The sequence below is a fragment of the Equus asinus genome, chromosome 11 (genome assembly GCF_041296235.1).
Source record: "Equus asinus isolate D_3611 breed Donkey chromosome 11, EquAss-T2T_v2, whole genome shotgun sequence".
Classification (NCBI taxonomy): domain Eukaryota; kingdom Metazoa; phylum Chordata; class Mammalia; order Perissodactyla; family Equidae; genus Equus; species Equus asinus.
In genome coordinates, this window is record NC_091800.1 from 73,924,583 (window position 1) to 73,943,194 (window position 18,612).

Below are 18,612 nucleotides of genomic sequence, written 5' to 3' on the forward strand. Positions count from 1 at the left end.
ACCAATGGTTCAAATACTCCAGACTCCAGGGCCCTTTCTCTCTGAAGGACTTTTTCCTCGTAGGCTTGAATTTCCTGTTCACCGTAAGGTACACAGCAAACTCTTTGCTGGAATAATGTGGATCCTGTTTTCAAACGGAAGATGGATATTTGGAAATGTGGGTCCCCTGAGAACTGGGACCTCTGGCAGTCCTGCAGCTTAATTATCAATACTAAGAACTGAGGCCTCTCCGTCAATATGATTTTACTGTTCATTTCAGGAAATTTCTGTCCAGGAACTTAAGGCCATTAACCAATAAGCAATTTCATTGTTAGCTTCAGAAACTTTCCGAAAACCCATTTAGCTGAATTCCAGACTAATGGACCAGTCCCTTTCTCTAGACAATAGGTCGTTCAACTGGGCAAACTAGTTACCTAAAAATAATTGGTACTTATCAAGACTCAGGCCAAGACTCTGCCCAGCTAAATCCTAAACATTTTGTTAAAAAACACTATTTCTAGAAATTAGTTGTATTTCTTTTTTAAAGGTAATAGGTGTATATGGTTAAAAATTTAAAAGGCATAAAATAGAATAGATTTCTAGAGTGAAGACGGCAGCGTAAAGTCACTGTCTATTTTCCCTCTTCTCAGAAATCACCCCAAATCAAGAAGGAAAGTGGAAATCAGAAGTGCAAACTCTCTGAATGACTGATAATTGAAATGCAGAGCCAGAGGGAATGGAAAGGGCACTGAGGCAGTGGAGAGGCACCAGGCGTGTCACCTCTTTCTTGCCCCCTGCCCCCTCACAGGGCTGCCCTCCCCTACCTGTCTATAACAGGTACTTATTACCTGTTGTGTATCCTGGAGAGTCCCAAACTCTTTTTTATTTTCATTGAGGTATAATTGACATATAACATTATATTAGTTTCAGGTGTGCAATGTAATGATTTGATGTTTGCATATATTGTGAAATGATTTAAACTCTTATATCAAGAATTCTGGGGTCGGCCCCGTGGCCGTGTGGCTAAAGTTCCTCATACTCTGCTTTGCCAGCCCGAGTTTGATGGTTTGGATTCCAGGGGCGGAGCTACACCACCCATCAGCCATGCTGTGGAGGCGTCCCCCATGCAAAGTGGAGGGAGACTGACATGGAAGTCAGCTCAGGGCTGATCCTTCTCACACACACACACGAAAGAATTCTGCCCAATGCCAATCAGATCTGCCCCCCTAAAACTCAAACCCAAACCCTGAAGTTCACCTCCTCCAATCTCAAAATTCCCAGAGAGCTGGAATTTAAATAATTTATCAGTTTACGCAGCTAGGCCTCCAGATACCTTCGATTAGGGATTTGTTTTCTATTATTTCCCCCAAATATTTGTAATTTTTAAGAAGTTATTTCTAAGACACTATTTCATAATATCTTCCTCTGACATCACGCTGAATTTAAAGTTTATGTGACTTACCTCTATCTACACCCCAATCAGGACAAATGCCCTCCTGGGATGTACTTGCCCAAATGTCAGCTCAGGCCTTCTGTCCATGCCTCTCCCTACTTCTCTTGCCTGCCTCCCTGGGGAGGACCCCCTTAGATGAAGCTAAAGATGACTAGTCTATGAAAATAAAAACCTTAGGAAAATGAAGAGGACAGAACACTAAAACAAGCCTCTGCGGGACTTTTTCTCTTTTGTATCACGGCTGACCCATCTGTTAAGATCCTGAATCCGCACCTCCTTATCTGCCAGCCCTTTCCTTCCTTCAAAGCCTCCCTTCACAATGCAAATGGTCATAGAAAAGGCCATTTTTTCCCAGCTTTATTGAGGTATAGTTGACAAATATTGTGTAAATTAAAGGTGTAAAACATGATTTGATATACTTCTAAATTGTGAGATGATTACATTCATCTCCTCACAGTTACCATTCGTGTGTGTGTATGTGTGTGTGTGTGTGTGTGTAGAAAACATTTAAGATCTACCCTCTTAGCAGATTTCAAGTATACAATACGTTATTGTTAACTGTACTGTTAATTGTTAATTGTAAGCCATACGTTACATCACTAGAACTTACTCCTCTTATAACTGGAGATATGCACACTTTGGTCAACATCTCCCCATTTTCCCCACTTCCCAGCCCATGGCAACCCCCAATCTCCTCTCTATTTCTTTGAGTCCTACTTTTCCTAGATTCCTCACATAAGTGAGATCATACAGTATTTGTCTTTCCACTTTTAAGTTACCCAGGAACTGTGGCATTGCTGAATTAACAGACAGAAAGGTTAGAGCCTCGGGCCGGAGAGGCTCCCAGGCAGTAAGAAGACACTGAGAGAGTGGCGGGAACTCTTCCTTCCTCCTCAGTTTGTGTAGGCCTTTTTGAATCTTTTGCCCTGAGGTGACTGTAAATATTTTCCTTTTCTTTTTTTCAGGTTCTCTTTTCTCCTCTTCTTAATTTTTTTCCTATTAATTGTTATTGTTGTTCTTTGGGAACAAAGTAGAAAAATGCCCATGGACCCATAGACATGGACCCAATCTATTGTTGACTTTCTAACTTATTGATTACATTATAATGCAGTTATGATATTATTATTATCACTATTGTTATTATTGCTAGTGAAAAAAAGATAAGTACATCCAAAGAAACTATCAGTTTGACCTCCTGCACTTGTCCTTAATTCTTGCAGAGTCTAGTAGAGGAGCAATGAGGAAAACATTTCAGCAGAAGAAAAAAGGTAAATGGCTTTTCTACAGATCAACTCTGTCTTTTTTTTTTTTGAGGAAAATTAGCCCTGAGGTAACATCTGCTGCCAATCCTCCTCCTTTTGCTGAGGAAGACTGGCCCTGAGCTAACATCCATGCCCATCTTCCTCTATTTCACATGGGACACCTGTCACAGCATGGCTTAGCAGGCGGTGCGTAGGTCCACACCCAGGATCTGAACCAGCGAACCCCGGGCTGCCGAAGAGGAACATGTGAACTTAACTGCTGTGCCACCTGGCTGGCCCCTGAATTTGTATTCTTAAAAAAAAATTCTTAAGTTTTTTTCCCCTAATAGTGGCCTCTTATTTCCTGAGATTCCCAAGATAACACAGCTCAGGCAGCCCCAAGGAGCTCCCTCCCGTTTTGCAATATGCTGGGCTGTAGTAAAATGCTAAGAGCTCTGGGAGTCCCTCAAGCTACACAGTTACTGGGCAAGTCTTTTCCCTGATAGTCTTAGAAATTTTGCTCATGCATCCTGTAAATTTCCTCTTTTTAAAGCCACTTCTGTACATTTAAAAATCAACAACTAAATTTCCCCCTCATGATGTTCATTAGCAGTAAAGGACGTAACTTCTAGCTTTATTACAAATGTGCTTTAATATAACTTTGGAAAACACTGGACAGTCTCATCCACGCAGTCCATTCAATTTTATGACACTGGGCACCTACGAAGTCAGCTTTCATTGCCAAACCAATCAGCTAAAGCTGTCAGAAGAAGTCTGACTTTAATTTTCAATTCAAATAACACGTTAACACGTGACCTTGTGACATCCATGTTATTTCTGAGGCCTAACTCTAAGGTAGATGAATTCTTGGAAGAAGGTTTTTCAAAAGTCTGTCACCTGGATGGATAATAAGGTGCTGCATGATGGCACCCTCCTTCGGGAGAAAGCCATGTGGGAATTGTCCCTGAGCCTGGCAACCAAGAGGATTTTACACTACAGATCAGGACACCTCAGTTTGACCTTTCTTTGGACGGATGAGAGACAGTTTCACTTTTCTTTTGTAAACTGTGACAGAAGTTAATAAGGAAAGGCTGGTGGAAGGTCAAATTTAAGAAAGAGTTCAGAGGGAAGTGAGGCTCTGGAAACCACTTCCTTCCAAGCAACCCCATCTGCCGATGCCTGGAAGGCTGGGAACCCCTGGGGCACGTTCACCTCAGATGGAAGGTAGTTATTCTGGGCAGGTGAGTGAGGTCATTTTGGTTCCTAATTTGCCACGTAAATTCTGAAGACAAGCCAGAATATTACAGTCTCCCTGTGGGTCATTTCTGGTTTGAGGCAGAATTCTCTTCCCTGTGAATGCATCAGCACTCCTGCGGGGCTGGTCCAGCACAGGATCTGTTTTGTGTGAGGGAGGGAGAGATTTTAAGACCTCCGAGCTTGAGGTCACCGTAGGGATTTACTCTGCCATGAACTTTTCCAGTACAGTTACAGCTTGAATATTACCAGGTAGCATTCGAGGCTGGCCTCATGGCATTATCTAGTGGTAAAGCCAAGAATTAGCCAGTTGGAAGCAAACCAAGGGTGGGATACAGGTTGTTAGAAATTTGCTTGCAGGCTTCCCTTTTTCCATTTCAATGAGACCTTTTAGGTTCATTTCATCATATGCCATAGTGATAATATTCAAGCCTTAGAAATATTTAGTTTCATCTCATAAAAGCTATTCCAGCACATACTCAACTCTATGCATGAATCGTCAGCCATTATAAAGAGTAAACATAGTCATGCACTGTGTAACAATGTTTTGGCCAATGATGGACTGCATGTGCGATGGTGCTCCCATAAGATTAGTACCAGAGAGCCTAGGTGTGTAGTAGGCTCTACCATCTAGGTTTGTGTAAGTGCACTCCATGATGTTTGCACAATCACAAAATCACCTAATGAAGCATTTCTCAGAATGCCTCCCCATCATTAAGTGTCACCATCATTAAGAATACACAGAATACTCTCCTGATTAGTTAGGATTGTTTTGGCACACAAATTTCAAGTAGTGTTATAAAGTCAAAATAGTTTCTCAAATCATATATATTAGCCCTATTTCCTCATGACAGTTATCCAAGTTATAGTGATATACAGTCTGGCAAAAATGCTTTATTGACTATTCTTAGTAGTGAAGATAGAGTAGAAGACAATCTAACTTCTTCCACTTACAAGTGTGGAGAAGGTATCCAAGTAAGAATTTGTCCACTTGCCTTGTCAACCATTTTACCTCCAGCTCCCAATACTTAGCTGTGTCATTCACATACGTCTATGTAATATATGCACCAATAAATTACATTCCAAATACTTATGAATTTTTATAATGATCCAGTTACTGTATATTATAACACAGTCATATAAAATACTCTTACGTGGCTAGCTTAATTTTTCTTTCTGATACTTAATTTCAAGGTAGATTTTAGAAAGTAGCATTAAAATTATACAAATTCATAAGCATTCTAAAATGGATATGCTTTTGACTCATTTTAAATTAATTTATTCTTAATAAATCAATAAATCATAATTACTTTCAAAAAGCTTACCCTTTTAGCATTTTTCCTTTAGATTGTGATTTGTCCTTTAGATGTCACAAAAGATGTACAACTTGTAAGAATAATAGTAAGTTATTTTCACCTTTTTTGTAAATGTTTATACTTATAAGTTATGTTTAAATGCATAAAAAGAAAAGAAATGGCCAGTTGAGCTAATAAAATGTTATTCTTTCAGGGAAGACAGTAATGATGTATTTAGTATTATTTATAAATATATAGATACCCAAACCTACTTCCTAGAAGAAAATGTATATTGATACTCAGAAGATTAGTTCATTAAAAAAAAAGCTCTTTTTTTGCTTAATATAATCCCACTTGTGTTCAAATATGTATTAACATTTAATGGTGTTACCTTAAGATTTTGGTCACTGCGGTCTCCTTTTCCAGAAGGTTCCTTGCCCTGATGCTGAAAACAGACTTGCGAAGCTGTAAAATTATGAGTCTGACTTTAGTTTTGGAATGTAAAGGGATAATATACCGATGAATCATTAAATACATTAAATAGATAACATTAATAAAACAGTAAATGTGATTTTTTTTCACTAAACTATCATCATTCAATTGATTCTATCATTTAATTTTAATTTCTATTTTTGCTTTTATGTGGACAGAACTGCAAACAAACTTGTGGGGCCACACGTCACAGCCATGGGGGTGATGCTCTGTTGTGCTCACTAGTAATAATATTGCCCTACATCTAAACAGGCTTTTCAGTTTCCAAAGAATTTAACGTTGAAACAAATATTGGACTGCTTATTGTCACTGTTTAGTAAAATGTTCTCTAATCCTCATGACGTCTGTTTCAAGTCCTTGGCCTGTGATCCAATACTGCTCTCAATGATGAGTTTAGGAGTTGTTTTCCCTACAAGCATGAGACAAATGAGATGAGCTTCCAAGCTTTCTTCCGAGTTGGCAATGACGAAGTTACTCCAGGGAAGAGAACTAAGGAAAAAAATCTTGGAGGTTGACCATAAACCAGAAGATACACTCCCCAGCTCAGCTCTGTGCTGCTCGATAGGTGCAGCAGATGATTGACAGGTGTACAAGGAGCTGAGTGGGCAGGAAGAGGGCAGAGAAAGAACAGGGAAGCACACCACCCTGGGAAGAGTCCTAACAACAAATAACTAGAAGGTGTAACTCCAGTAGTCAGACTAAAGACGATAACTGGACAATGACCTGTTCATTTTGACAAATAGATGAGGTTAGCTTTACTGAGCATTAGTACAATACTAGTGATTATTGAAGATATAGGGTAACTAGAATCAGAGTTCTTGCTCCCTAGAATTGAAAGCCTAGTTAGGAAGGCAAGGCTGTGACACATGAGACTATCAGTGAAAAGTATGATACAGTAGATAGTGAAGCGCTGGGGAACATGCTCAGTAGGAAAGATGAGAGGGTCGTGGGACTCTGGGTGCAGGAGAACAATGTGCCTGAATTGGTTAGCAAAGAAGTCTTTTGAAGACGTGGCAGCTGTGTATTGGGCCTTGAAGGAAGAAAAAAAGCAGGAAACAGAACAACTCTGTATTCAGTAAAAATAGACCATTTTAAACAAGGGTTAGGTAACTGAAGTGCAGAGTCACAGAGCTCCAGTCTGCAAAGAAACCTGTAAACAAATGCTGTAATGTCAACCTGTACGTGCGTACGGCCACAGCTGGGGAACAGCTGGTTGTCATAAATTAGTCTTTTCAGCCATAACCGACATTCTAGATAACATTATAGCCAGCAATGTAATTTTCATATTTCACAGCAGACCTGTAATAAAGGGAAGCATCACTGAACACATTGCAATTTCCCTCACATGAGGAAAGGGGGTACACTCACTTTTTTTCAATAATGAAAAACTGAGTTGGTTTCATTATTCACTAGAATCCTTAGGAGAGTAAATTAATGTGTAGATAAGGAAACAAAAGCGGATGTCATTTTTTTTGCAAATTATATATTCAGGGTAGTGCACAAAAGGCTGTTTACCATGATGTACAATGAAACTTTCTTGCGTCTTCTCCTCTCGGCTTTGGCCTTGATTTAACCTCCCCGGGCTGACAGCACATCTCCTGCGGAATGCTGTTTAGAGTCACTTTTGGAGACAGAACACTCAGCTGAAAGGTCCTGACGTGAGGCTTCTGATCCTTTGATACCCGAGCGCCTGGGCTAGCAGGCCCCCAGAGTGCAAGTCTAGGAGAGGGCTGCGGACCCCACAGCTCTCACTCCCTCTTCGAAGGACAAAGACGCGTCTTAGCTGTCTTTCCCTTAGTGTAAGCGAACGGTCTGAACTCAGTCACCCAGCTACGGCCCCTGTAACAGGGCAGCTGACGCTTAAAATAGTGTTCTTCATGGGGGGAAAAACCTTTGCAGAAACTGGGAATAATAGTTATCATATTGTTTCCAAAATTATTTCTGTACTGCATATGCTTGCTAAAGGGCAACCAAGCCTCCTTTGTCCTAAACCTGAACAATTAAAACAAAATACACAATTAATCTGCACAAGGGAGTACTTGAGAACTGTTTCCATAATAGCAGAAGTAGCAGAATAAATATGGTAATAGGAGAACTTTAATTCAGCTTTGGGATGTTCTTGAAAGAAGAAAGGCGATATCTACAGCTATCTCTGTCTCTATCTATCTCTACCTATCTATCCATCTGGCTAAATTTAATAGTCTAGATATGTATTTAGATAGTTATGTGTTTTAACTGTTCTTTCTCCCAGTTAATAAAGAAGGCCTAGAGTGATTATCAATTTCCCTTCAGTTTTTCTTATTTCCGTAGTAAAGCTTTGCACATTTCTTGTAGCAAAGGACGTTCTCTAAGTGACTGTTAGACTGCTCTGCAGTGCCCTCTTCTGACTCCAAAAGATACTGACAGTCACCTGAAATCAAAACACTTAAGGAAAACAGATCTATTTCATGAAAAGTAACTTTAGATCTGAAATTGTCCATTACAGCTATGAAACGTGTCAGTAATTGTTAATTCTGGATATAAACATATCATAGACGTAGGACATAAAAAGAAGGGTATGGGTAACATTTACATAAAGTTTGCATTGAAAAAAATAAAAGATTAGATGAAAAAGCTTCTCTTTTTTTGGTGGTTTTATTTTGTTTTTAAACCTAATACATTCAACTCCACAAGATAACCATTCTTTGACTGAATTAATGCTCGAAAACAAATAAATTAAATTTAAATGTTCAAACAATACAGAGATGACATTTTTGTCTTAAGTTTTAATTTAAAAGATGTTTCTAGAATTGTGCACTTTAACATGGAATTCAAGAGCCTGGAAGTTCAAATCAGTTTGCATAGAGTTATTCACGATTGAATAATTCAGACCTGAAGGACACAGCAATGGATGGGTCTAGCTGACTTTTGGCTGATGAATGTCTTTGAAGTGTTTTAATCTACAGGTTCCCCTTTCCTCCCCACAGCTTAAGAACCCGGGCCATTTGACTTGTGGTCTCTGGGAGTCTGGATTTTGCTAAGTACATGTTCATGGTATAGTTCACCACGTTCCTGTGTTCTTTGTATTTCCCACAAATTGGCAGCTGGGTCCAGAGTTTCATCAGACGCAGGTTTGATCCCTTTGACAAGGCCATTGGTGGTGTCATAGTCTTTCACCAGGAGGCCTATAATGCCTGCTTGTCATGTTAGTCGTATTGATGTTCATTGCTTAGATTGCTGCTTCTTCAGTTTGTAAAACTGTTGTTTCTTTTTCATTTACTAGTTCGAATACTTCTATAAGGAGGTACTTCCCCTCAAGTATTATTTGGCTACTCAGTAGTACAATTCATAAGGAAAGGGCAAGATGAATGCTTGATTCTATCTTATTAGTTTTTATATGATTAACTGACTTTCTATCATCCTCTCATGGTGACTAGTTACTACTTTAAAAATGTCATTATGATTCAAACGTATTCGATTGGTTTCAATCTATTACAATTATCATCCCTCTTGTAGGTCAAATTATCCCAACTGTGCTCATGGGGAGCTTTTTTCAGGTTTGGCCACAGGTTTTTTGACGTGATTCTGGAGTGTTTGGCACAGCTTCCTTGTTCTGAGGTATGACAAGATGTTCCAAGCTCATCTTGTAGGCTTCCCGTTCAAATCAACCATCTCCTCCAGGAAGCTCTGGTTTATTCATTGAGAAATCGTGTTTCACGAACATAATCTAGACTCTAGCGATACAACTGCTACTGAGTTGGTCACTGTTTTAAGCTGAGTTTATTCTGTTTTTTTCCATTTAAATTCAGGACGAAGGGCTTTTACCTAACCTCTTCTATATGATGTCTATGTTTTTTATTTCCCCCCTACATCAAGACTCTTGATTATCAAGGACACGGAAGATGACAGAACTAGACTATTGCATAATTACTCATTAGTTTTATTTCACATTTCACAGACAGTAGTTCAGAATTACAATCTCAATTCTAACACAACAAAGCAACTAATGAATATTTTAAGTGTTTGCACATATTCTTCCCATTCTCCTCTCCCATTTGTATACTTTTACTATACTTATATTAGCAGAGAAAATAGCTTTTATATATTTTAGTCTCCTTCTTTTTCTATTTTTTGGTGAGGAAGATTGTCCCTGAGCTAACATCTGTCACCAATCTTCCTCTATTTTATATGTGGGATGCTGCCACAGCATGGCTTGATGAGTGGTGTGTAGGTCCATGCCCGGGATCTGAACCAGAGAATGCTGGGCCGCTGAAGCAGAGTGTGCTAAATTAACCACTATGCCAGCCCCCTTACATCTTGATAATAGTTTTTTTGTCCCTTTAAACTTGGAAGTCAGTTTTCCAGGATATGAGAAACCTGGCTCACATATTCTCTCCCTGGGTATCCTACATACGTCACTCTAATTTTTTCTGACATAAAGCATTACTGCTGAAAGGTTTGATGGTAATGGAATGTTCTTTCCTTTATAATAATCACTTGTTCATTTTGAGCTAGCTAGCAATTTTTTTTTTTAATTTAAAGACCTATAACTTGTCTGGAATATGTCTTATTTGTAGTCATTCATGGTTGATATTTTCAGGTATACGGTGTGTGTGTTCAATCGGTAGTTTCAAATCTTTTTATATTTCAAAAATTTTAGTACTTGTTTTATTCTACTCTTCTGGTTTTCTTTTTTCAGGACTTCTATAATTAGCCGTTGGACCTTCTTTGACTTTCTTCAGTTTGTCATCTTCTTTCAAATCATTTTCATCTCTTTCTTCATTTCTTTCTGATGTCTTAAAATTTCTCCTTCATTTTCTATTTCTCTTAAGATATCAGCTAATGTGTGTAATCACTCTACGTTTCTTCTAGTTTAGTCTAATTGCTTTTATTTATCACTCTCTCCTGAGTTCTAACACCTCATGTATGAGTTTTTCTAATTCATATTTATGTTGCTATTCTAATCCTAGGTAATTTGTAACGTCTTTTAACTCATTTTGCAATACTTTGCTACAGTTTGAGTTCTTTGTGGGCACATCTTTATGGCCTGCCTTCACTACCTACAGGGACAGTATTCTGCTCCTTATTCTTTTTTTCTTATAAATTTTGTAGGGAACTTGACTTTAATAATTTTCTCTTGCTCATTTTTATGCAAAATTAGTTTTCCTGAATAGTTTAGTATTTCTCTTCTGAACAGTTCAGAGCCTCCCCTTCTGCTGCTTTAATAAAGCAATCAAACACAGGAGCTTTCTTTCTGGGATTTCCTGGCTCTGTTCCCACTCCCCCCTGACACCTCTAACTTTAACTGGATCTGCTTTTTCCTTTCTCCCTCTTGTCACTGGCCCATTCCGTTTTGATCCTACTCCTGGATGTTCTTCAGTGTGGAGCTAAGAGGCTGTCCTCCTGTTCCCAGAAACATTAGATGCCCTGTAACTAACCTTGGCTTCTTCCCCGCAGGCACCTATACCACGTGTTACTGACTGATTGCTTGCGTCACCTAAAATTCATATGATGAAGCCCTAACCCCCAAGGTGATGGTATTAGGAGATGGGGCCTTTGGGAGGCAATTGTTTGGATGATGTCATGAGGACAGAGCCCCCATGATGGGATTAGTGTCGCCTTATCAGAAGAGGAAGAGACCAGAGCCCTTCCTCTTTCTGTTGTGGGAGGACACAGTGAGAAGGCTGCCATCTGTGAGCCAGGAAGAGGAACCAGACACTGAACTGCTGGCCCCTTGGACTTCCTAGCCTCCAGAACTGTGAGAAATGAAAGGTTTATCGTTTAAATTACCCAGTCTGTGGTATTTTGTTATAGCTGCCCAAACAAACTAAGATGCCATGCAAATCATGGGCTATTGGTTTGTCTGCACCTGCTTTTATTTAGGGTTTGTAGATTACCTTGTTTTGTTGTAAATGTTGTCTATGGATTTTTGGCTTTGTTATCTAGGTATTCTCTTTATTTTCATATGGGAATTCAAGGAGATTCCAAAACTATTCCAATGCCTCTGCCAACTTTCCAGAAGGCTCCTTCATTTTTCCTTGTTGAATTTTGATGCAGATTTACCACTTTTATTAATCTTTTCAAAGAACGAAATTTAAGTTTTATTGATATTATCTATTGCTTCTTTTCCCCCCATTTGATTAATATCTGCTTTTATCTTTACCATTTCTTTCCTTCTGCCGTCTTAATATTTTCTCAGTTGATATTTTTCTAAATACTTGAGCTGAATACTTGGAAGATTATTCAAGACTTTATTTCTTGACTAAACATTCAAGGCAATAATTTTGCCTCTAAAAATGCTTTTAGCTACTTCTCACAAGTTTGACATATATTGTGTTCACTATTTTTCAGTTCTAGACTTTTTATTTCCATTGTGGGTTCTTCTATGCTCCCCAAGTTATTTAGAGGCGGTTTTTAAATTTCAAAATGGGTGGGTGTTTTTTGTACTTGCTATTTGGTTTCTAATTTTATTGCATTTTGGTCAAACAATGTCTTCTCTAGGATACCGACTGGGTATATAGTTAGGATTTCTTTGTGGTATAGTAAGCGGTCATGTTTTGTGAATCATTCACATGCTCTTCAATCAGAATGTGTATTCTCCAGTCATTTAATGAAGAATTGTCCACTAAATGAAGAATTAAATTAAATTGTCATTAAACTATATTTCAAGTCCTTTAAGTCTTTATTAATTTTCTTGGCTCTTTGATCATGGTGAGGTGTTATATACATATTTTACATATACATAAAATATACATATTTTAAACTTAATCTTCAAATGAATCCTCATAGGTAGGTATTATTCTCTCTTTTTCACAGATGAGAAATCCAAGATTCATAGAAATTAAGTTGTCTGAGATTACCCAGATAATAAACTGCAGGATTATGATTAGAACTCGATTGTACAGCTTCAGTGTTCCAATCTTTTCACTACGTCATGATGTGAACCACCACTACACTTAACAGTATAAAAAAAAGCATTTTCCAAAATATACCGTAATAAAACATTACTTGATTTGAAAGATTTGGTTTACACATATAACAAGCTGTTACTTACCCCAAATCTTAATGCAAAACCTAAACTAGCCAATTTTTCCCTTGTTCCATATATGCATAATTGATTTTCAGAATAACCACCCTGAAACACTAAAAGAGATCAATGAACTTTCCAACCCATTAAAGCCAGTATGGCTCTAGTATTCATATTCTAGATTTACTGATTCCAAAAGTCAGGGATCCATCACAACTTTCAATTAACCAGAATATTAATTCAATTTCTTTAGTCACCTGGGAGTAACCGCAGACTTCTCACGGAATATTAGATTCCTCTGGGATCCCACAGGGCTTAGAGCTAAAGAACTGTAATTTCATTCCAGTAATTCCCTTAAAAATGAAGCCATTAATATTTATTTGAGAAAGAAAACCACAAATATTGCAACTATTCAACTAACTTTTTTGATCTGGAGTTGTTAACAATACATTTCTCTTTATAACTGGGAAAAAAGTTTGAGAGCCCTTATTTTTCTCTTCTAACTTTAAAAATATTAACAGATTGATAATAAATGGGAAAGTGTTTATAAAAACATCTGACCATAAAGCACAAAATCATGGTCCAATGCACAGGGCTTGATGAATGCCATTTCTGCTAGAAAGATGTAGTGCAATTACTGTAATGAGCCACTTTATTGAATAAGTCTCCCACATAAAATATAGTAATTGGAAATAAGCAATTACTTGAAATTACTTAGGTTGAAGGTGGTAGGTACCTCATTTGACTGTATTTGAATTTTTCATGCACCCGTGAGCTGAAAATTAATCCCAAAGTGCATCTGACAGATCATGTGTATGGCAAGGTGTTTCTATGAAATAAACTTTTTATGGAATTGACATTATGTTGGGGAAAGTGATTAGTGTAGGTGGCAACAAGATTAAAAAAGTCATATTACAATGCATATAAAAGCAAATGCTGTTATAATATCATGTTATGAACATTGACATATGTCTTAGATGTGAATTTTGTGAAAAGAGAGTTTTAGATGAGGGGTCAAGATCTCTACTCTTCAGTTATTTTAACATTATAAATTCTGAACTCTGAAAAACACCAGGCATGAGTTAAAAATATATATATATAAATACCTTTGTGTGCACACACACGCACACACACACCAAATGTTCACTCTTTAGGACTCCAGGGCACCCAGCACTCTCTGTGAATTCCACCAGATCATAAGCTCCATATGACTAGGAGAGTGCATTCCTTGTCCCCTACATTCTATTCCATTGTCTAGCACTGTGCGTTGTTGGTTCTTTTTTTTTTTTGAGGAAGATTAGCCCTGAGCTGACATCTGCCGCCAATCCTCCTCTTTTTGCTGAGGAAGACTGGCCCTGAGCTAACATCTGTGCCCATCTTCCTCTACTTTATATGTGGACGCCTGCCACAGCATGGCTTGACAAGTGGTGCATAGGTCTGCACCCGGGATCCCAACTGGCGAACCCCAGGCTGCCAAAGTGGAACGTGCAAACTTACCCACTGCGCCACTGGCTTGGCCCCCATGGTTGGTTCTTGAAATGTATTTAAATAACCAATACATTTTTAATATACTACATTTTTTTTCTTATGAAGTGAATCCTTGAAATAACCAGTGTGAATGAGGTAAAAATGACAAAGAAGGATTGCTTATTTTGAAATGCATCAATTCACTTGATATATAGGAAAATCTTGTAAAACTAGAAACTAAAATGATATTGGAAATTTAATTGGCTTGATTTTTTTGCACTTGAATTTTGCGACAATGCTTTAGTCACTAAAGCAGTAGCCTGTGTCATTGTAGCTTTGGTCAAATCTCCAACCCTTTACACATCAGATGGACCAGTATAATGAAAACCCCTGATGCAAAGAACCAGGGAAAACCAATATCTTCAATTATTGAAAAGAATTAGAGATGTCTAATATACAGAGCTTACTGGTAAGAAATGACAATATATGCAAAGTAGGTTTTAAATTATACAAGTAAAAGACAAAATGACTTTGTGGTTATAGCTCATATAAACAGAAAGACAAAGATTGAAAATCTACAGAGATTTAAAAAATAAGATGAGTGGGTTTATGATTCTGGGAGCAAATGCCAGATGCTTTTAACCGTGCAGCTGTTTGTGCATTTAGAATCCGTGGCCCTCTGATAATATGAGGGAGCACTCCCTGGTCTCCAATTATGGGTCACTTGTACTTGAACGTCAGGTCCGAATAACAAGAACTCAGCAGCAGCAACTCCAACACACTGAGACTGGCATATCACTCAATGCAAAAGAAAACTTACGAGCACAACTAGGCTCAAAAGAGAAGAATGTTAAAAAGTACAGTCATGTGTCACTTAACGATGGGGACACGTTCCGAGAAATGTGTTGTCAGGTGATTTCGTCATTGTGCAACATCATAGAGTGCACTTACCCAAACCTAGATGGTACAGCCCACTACACACCTAGGCTCTAAGGTACTAGTCTTATGGGATCACTGCTGTATGTGCGATCCGTCGTTGACTGAAATGTTGTTATGGAGCGGAGGACTGTAGAGCTAAACATAATTTCAAAGATAGGTTTAGCTGCAACCTTCAGTTCTCTGGAACCTGTTTTGGAAGTAGTACCCCAAACTGTTGATTAAAAACCTTCTATATTACCTATAAAAGATTCTTAATTCTAGACTGATTTGCTTTTCACTCTCAATGAACGTACACCCAAGGAATGCAAACAAATTCTGTACGTTTAATCCAAAACTAAAAATGGTTAGATGATTAAATATTCTGCAAAAAGAATCACTGATAGGGAATTCCTACTCTCATGTTAGTGACAGCAGCAAAATGCGTTTTTCACCCAGAGCCCAGCACACTGTTTGCATCTAAAGGTCCTCGATGAACAACCTTCAACGGAAGAAGGTGCGCTCGAACGCAGCTGCATTTTGATCTGAGCTCAAAAACGTACTGCAAAGATCAATAAAAACAAATAAAAAGGTTTCCATTTATATTATGTATCTTTTGTTTCCTCTCCATTAGTGTGAATAAATGGGCAATCAATTCTCTACTAAAGCATTCTTACGCTAAAGGCAGAAGTTCATGGGGTTTTCATATTTGATGAACACCACGTCTTCCTCCCCCTCACACTGCCCCGCACCCCTGCCACACAGACCCCGGTCAGGCGGTGGCCCCTGTAACCTCCCACGCCTCTCCCCCCGACATGTCTTGAACAGCCTTGCAGAGACGGCAAGCTATTATTTCAGAAAATTCTTCCAGAAGAGTCAAACCCTAGAGATGAAAATAGGCTATTCTCGTTTTTTAAGTGAGTAAATGTTCATCCTGGAAATTACAGATCAGCCTGAGTAACTTGCTACATGCAGAGTTACTGGAACAAATCATCAAACACTCTATAATCACAGAGAAAATTATAAAACGCTGCACGGCAATCAACAAGGCTTTGTGAAGAGTAAATCCTTTCAGGACAATTTCATTTACTTCTTGAGAGTCTAAGACACTAGGCAGACAATGGGGGTAGTAACTGAAATATCATTGAAAATCAGACCAAAAAAAAAAAATCAGACTCATGATCAATAAGGAAAATAAATCAGTAATTAATGTATTGTGTTCAACTAGACTGTTATATCCGAAGGTTACTTTGTTTAAGGAAAAGTCATTTGTCTTGACAGGTGAACATAAGTGTATTTGCTGAGTCTGACTTCATGGCATGGTTTAATATCAATGACTTTTCTTATCTGGGATGACAGGCATGCAACATAGGCTATGCCTCGTGCGATGCTAAGCATTTAACATATATTATTTAATTCTTCTAACAAACCTTGAAAATAAGAATTCCGTCTATTTTATAGATGAGGACTGGGAGCTACACCACAATCACTATTACTGGTCTTAATCACTATTCTATTCTATTTCTCACAATCAGTTACATCAAGCACATTATGCTTTCTGTGCCTTTCCACATGCTTCCCTCTGTGCCTGGAGCACCTTCCTCCTATCTCGCTTAATCAACCTGCTCCTGTAAGAAGGACTTAGGGGGTCATGTCTCATGTTCCTGTAATACTTTCATCCATTTACACGTTTCTCCCTGTTAGACTAAAAGCTTCTCAAAGGCAGAGTTCACATCTTGCTCACTGTTGAATTCCTACAGCCTGGAAGAATGCCAGATGAATAATGTGTTCCATAAATGCTTGTTGAATGACTGAGTGAATGCTGAAGACTTATGGAAATGAAAATGGTAGAGAAAACACAGTAATTGCTTGCATCATTTTCCTCCTTATTTTGTACATGTGTTGGCTGTTAATTGTGAAGGTTTATTATGGAATTTGCTAAATGCTTAGCAGAAAGGAGGTGGGTAAGAGAGAGAGCAGACATCACCCTATTGTTGGAAAATTAGTCACTGTTCTTTATCATATGGGTTCTGATACTGTACTAGGAAGTGCAGGGGCACAAGGGGGTAGCTGGGACAGCCGTCATCCCTCCATGCGTCTCAGGATGATGTGACGCTGTGAGGTTCCCTCATGTTTCCCAACATCGTAGGTTCTCACCTCAGAAACAGCACGTCAACCAGGACAGCAGGGCAGAAAGATCAGGGAGCTCAGCCAGAGAGCAGGGAGAGTCCCCAGCCCCAACCACAGTGGAAAGCTTGGCTTGGAGGAGATGCTTCACTCTGGAGACTGAGCAGGCTGCTTTTATTACCGGGGCTACTGGAAAGCCAGGTTCACAGCTTGGTTTTGTGGGGGATCAGAATTGGCCACCCAAAATATATCTCTTTGCCTTGACTACTTTTGAGGACAAAAAGACTCTGAAAGAAATATTGCCCTTCCCGCTAGCTGCCTAAAAGAATCTGAGACAGAGGGCCTGTGCCAGGAGGGAGCTACACCTGAGATGACTGTAGTGCAATGTAAATGTGTCTCTGGTCACTGTCTGGAGCTGGCCCATTTGCATTTCCATCTCCATATAAACTGCCTTCCTCCCCTTTGAAGATCCAAACCACTACCTCCAACATCCTCCTTTGTCTTCAGCTGAAGACGGTAGTTAACGCGACAGGCTTTGGCCATTCTGGCGAGTTCCTCAGCTTTCCTGGGTCTCTCCCATGTGTACACATTATAAAGCTTTGTTTGATTTTCTCCTGTTATTCTGTATCATGTCAATTGAATTCTTAGATCACCCAGAAGGACCTAGAAGGTAGAGGAATTGTCTTCCCCGCCTACAGTGTATTCACAAGCACTCTACTGAAGAAGCCTAGGGTTTAACTTCAAGCCTATGGAGAAAAAATGAGTAAAAAACCACTGCCTGATTTCCTTCTGCTTGGAAACTAGAAAAACTCCTCTCAGGGTACGCAGGTTTATCCTTTATCAGGAAGAGAGGGAAACCCGCACAGATGGCCCCGGTGCGGGCGTGAGGGGAAAGGAACGTGGGACTTAGCCCTCGGGAACTCCGTTTCTATGGAGTGTGGAAGGGCAGCCATTCACCCCCAAGGAGCGGAGGGAAGACGCTATTTCCCGTCTTCGTGCTTTAGGATCTGCAACGCGGCTTAAAGATTTTACATTTTTGTTGGCTCCTTGTTTACAGCGAGAAGGACAGGTATTTTAAGCTATGAGATAAAGGTAATCCAACAGGGCTATTTTTAAAAACACAGTCTCTGCAAAGTGAGGTTGCCATGGGAATTACCAACGTTGTTCAAAGCCAGGGTAATTACTTGGAGAAAATCTTGCTTAACATGTGCTATTGTGTTTCCTGCATTGTTTAATCAAAAACAACCCCCTGCCTTTTGTTGTCAGGGGTTTTTTTTCTTTAACTTGTGATCTTCAGGTTCCTGGGGACTCCATGTTTCCCTTGGCAAGAGACAAGTGCTTCCCTCCAGTGCACTGGGAGTCACAAGTGTCTCCTTACCGGTA

The 18,612-nt window shown here is 39.1% G+C and overlaps 1 protein-coding gene across 3 annotated transcripts in view; it reads right to left on the reverse strand.

The window, feature by feature from the left end:
• Positions 1 to 18,612, reverse strand: part of NALCN (sodium leak channel, non-selective) — a 303,103-nt gene that overhangs the window by 63,489 nt on the left and 221,002 nt on the right. For all 3 annotated transcript variants that reach the window (XM_070520121.1, XM_014839403.3, XM_070520122.1), the window contains one exon: positions 5,614 to 5,687. In XM_070520121.1, the coding sequence (XP_070376222.1) occupies positions 5,614 to 5,687 (74 nt within the window). The remainder of the gene's footprint in view (positions 1 to 5,613; positions 5,688 to 18,612) is intronic.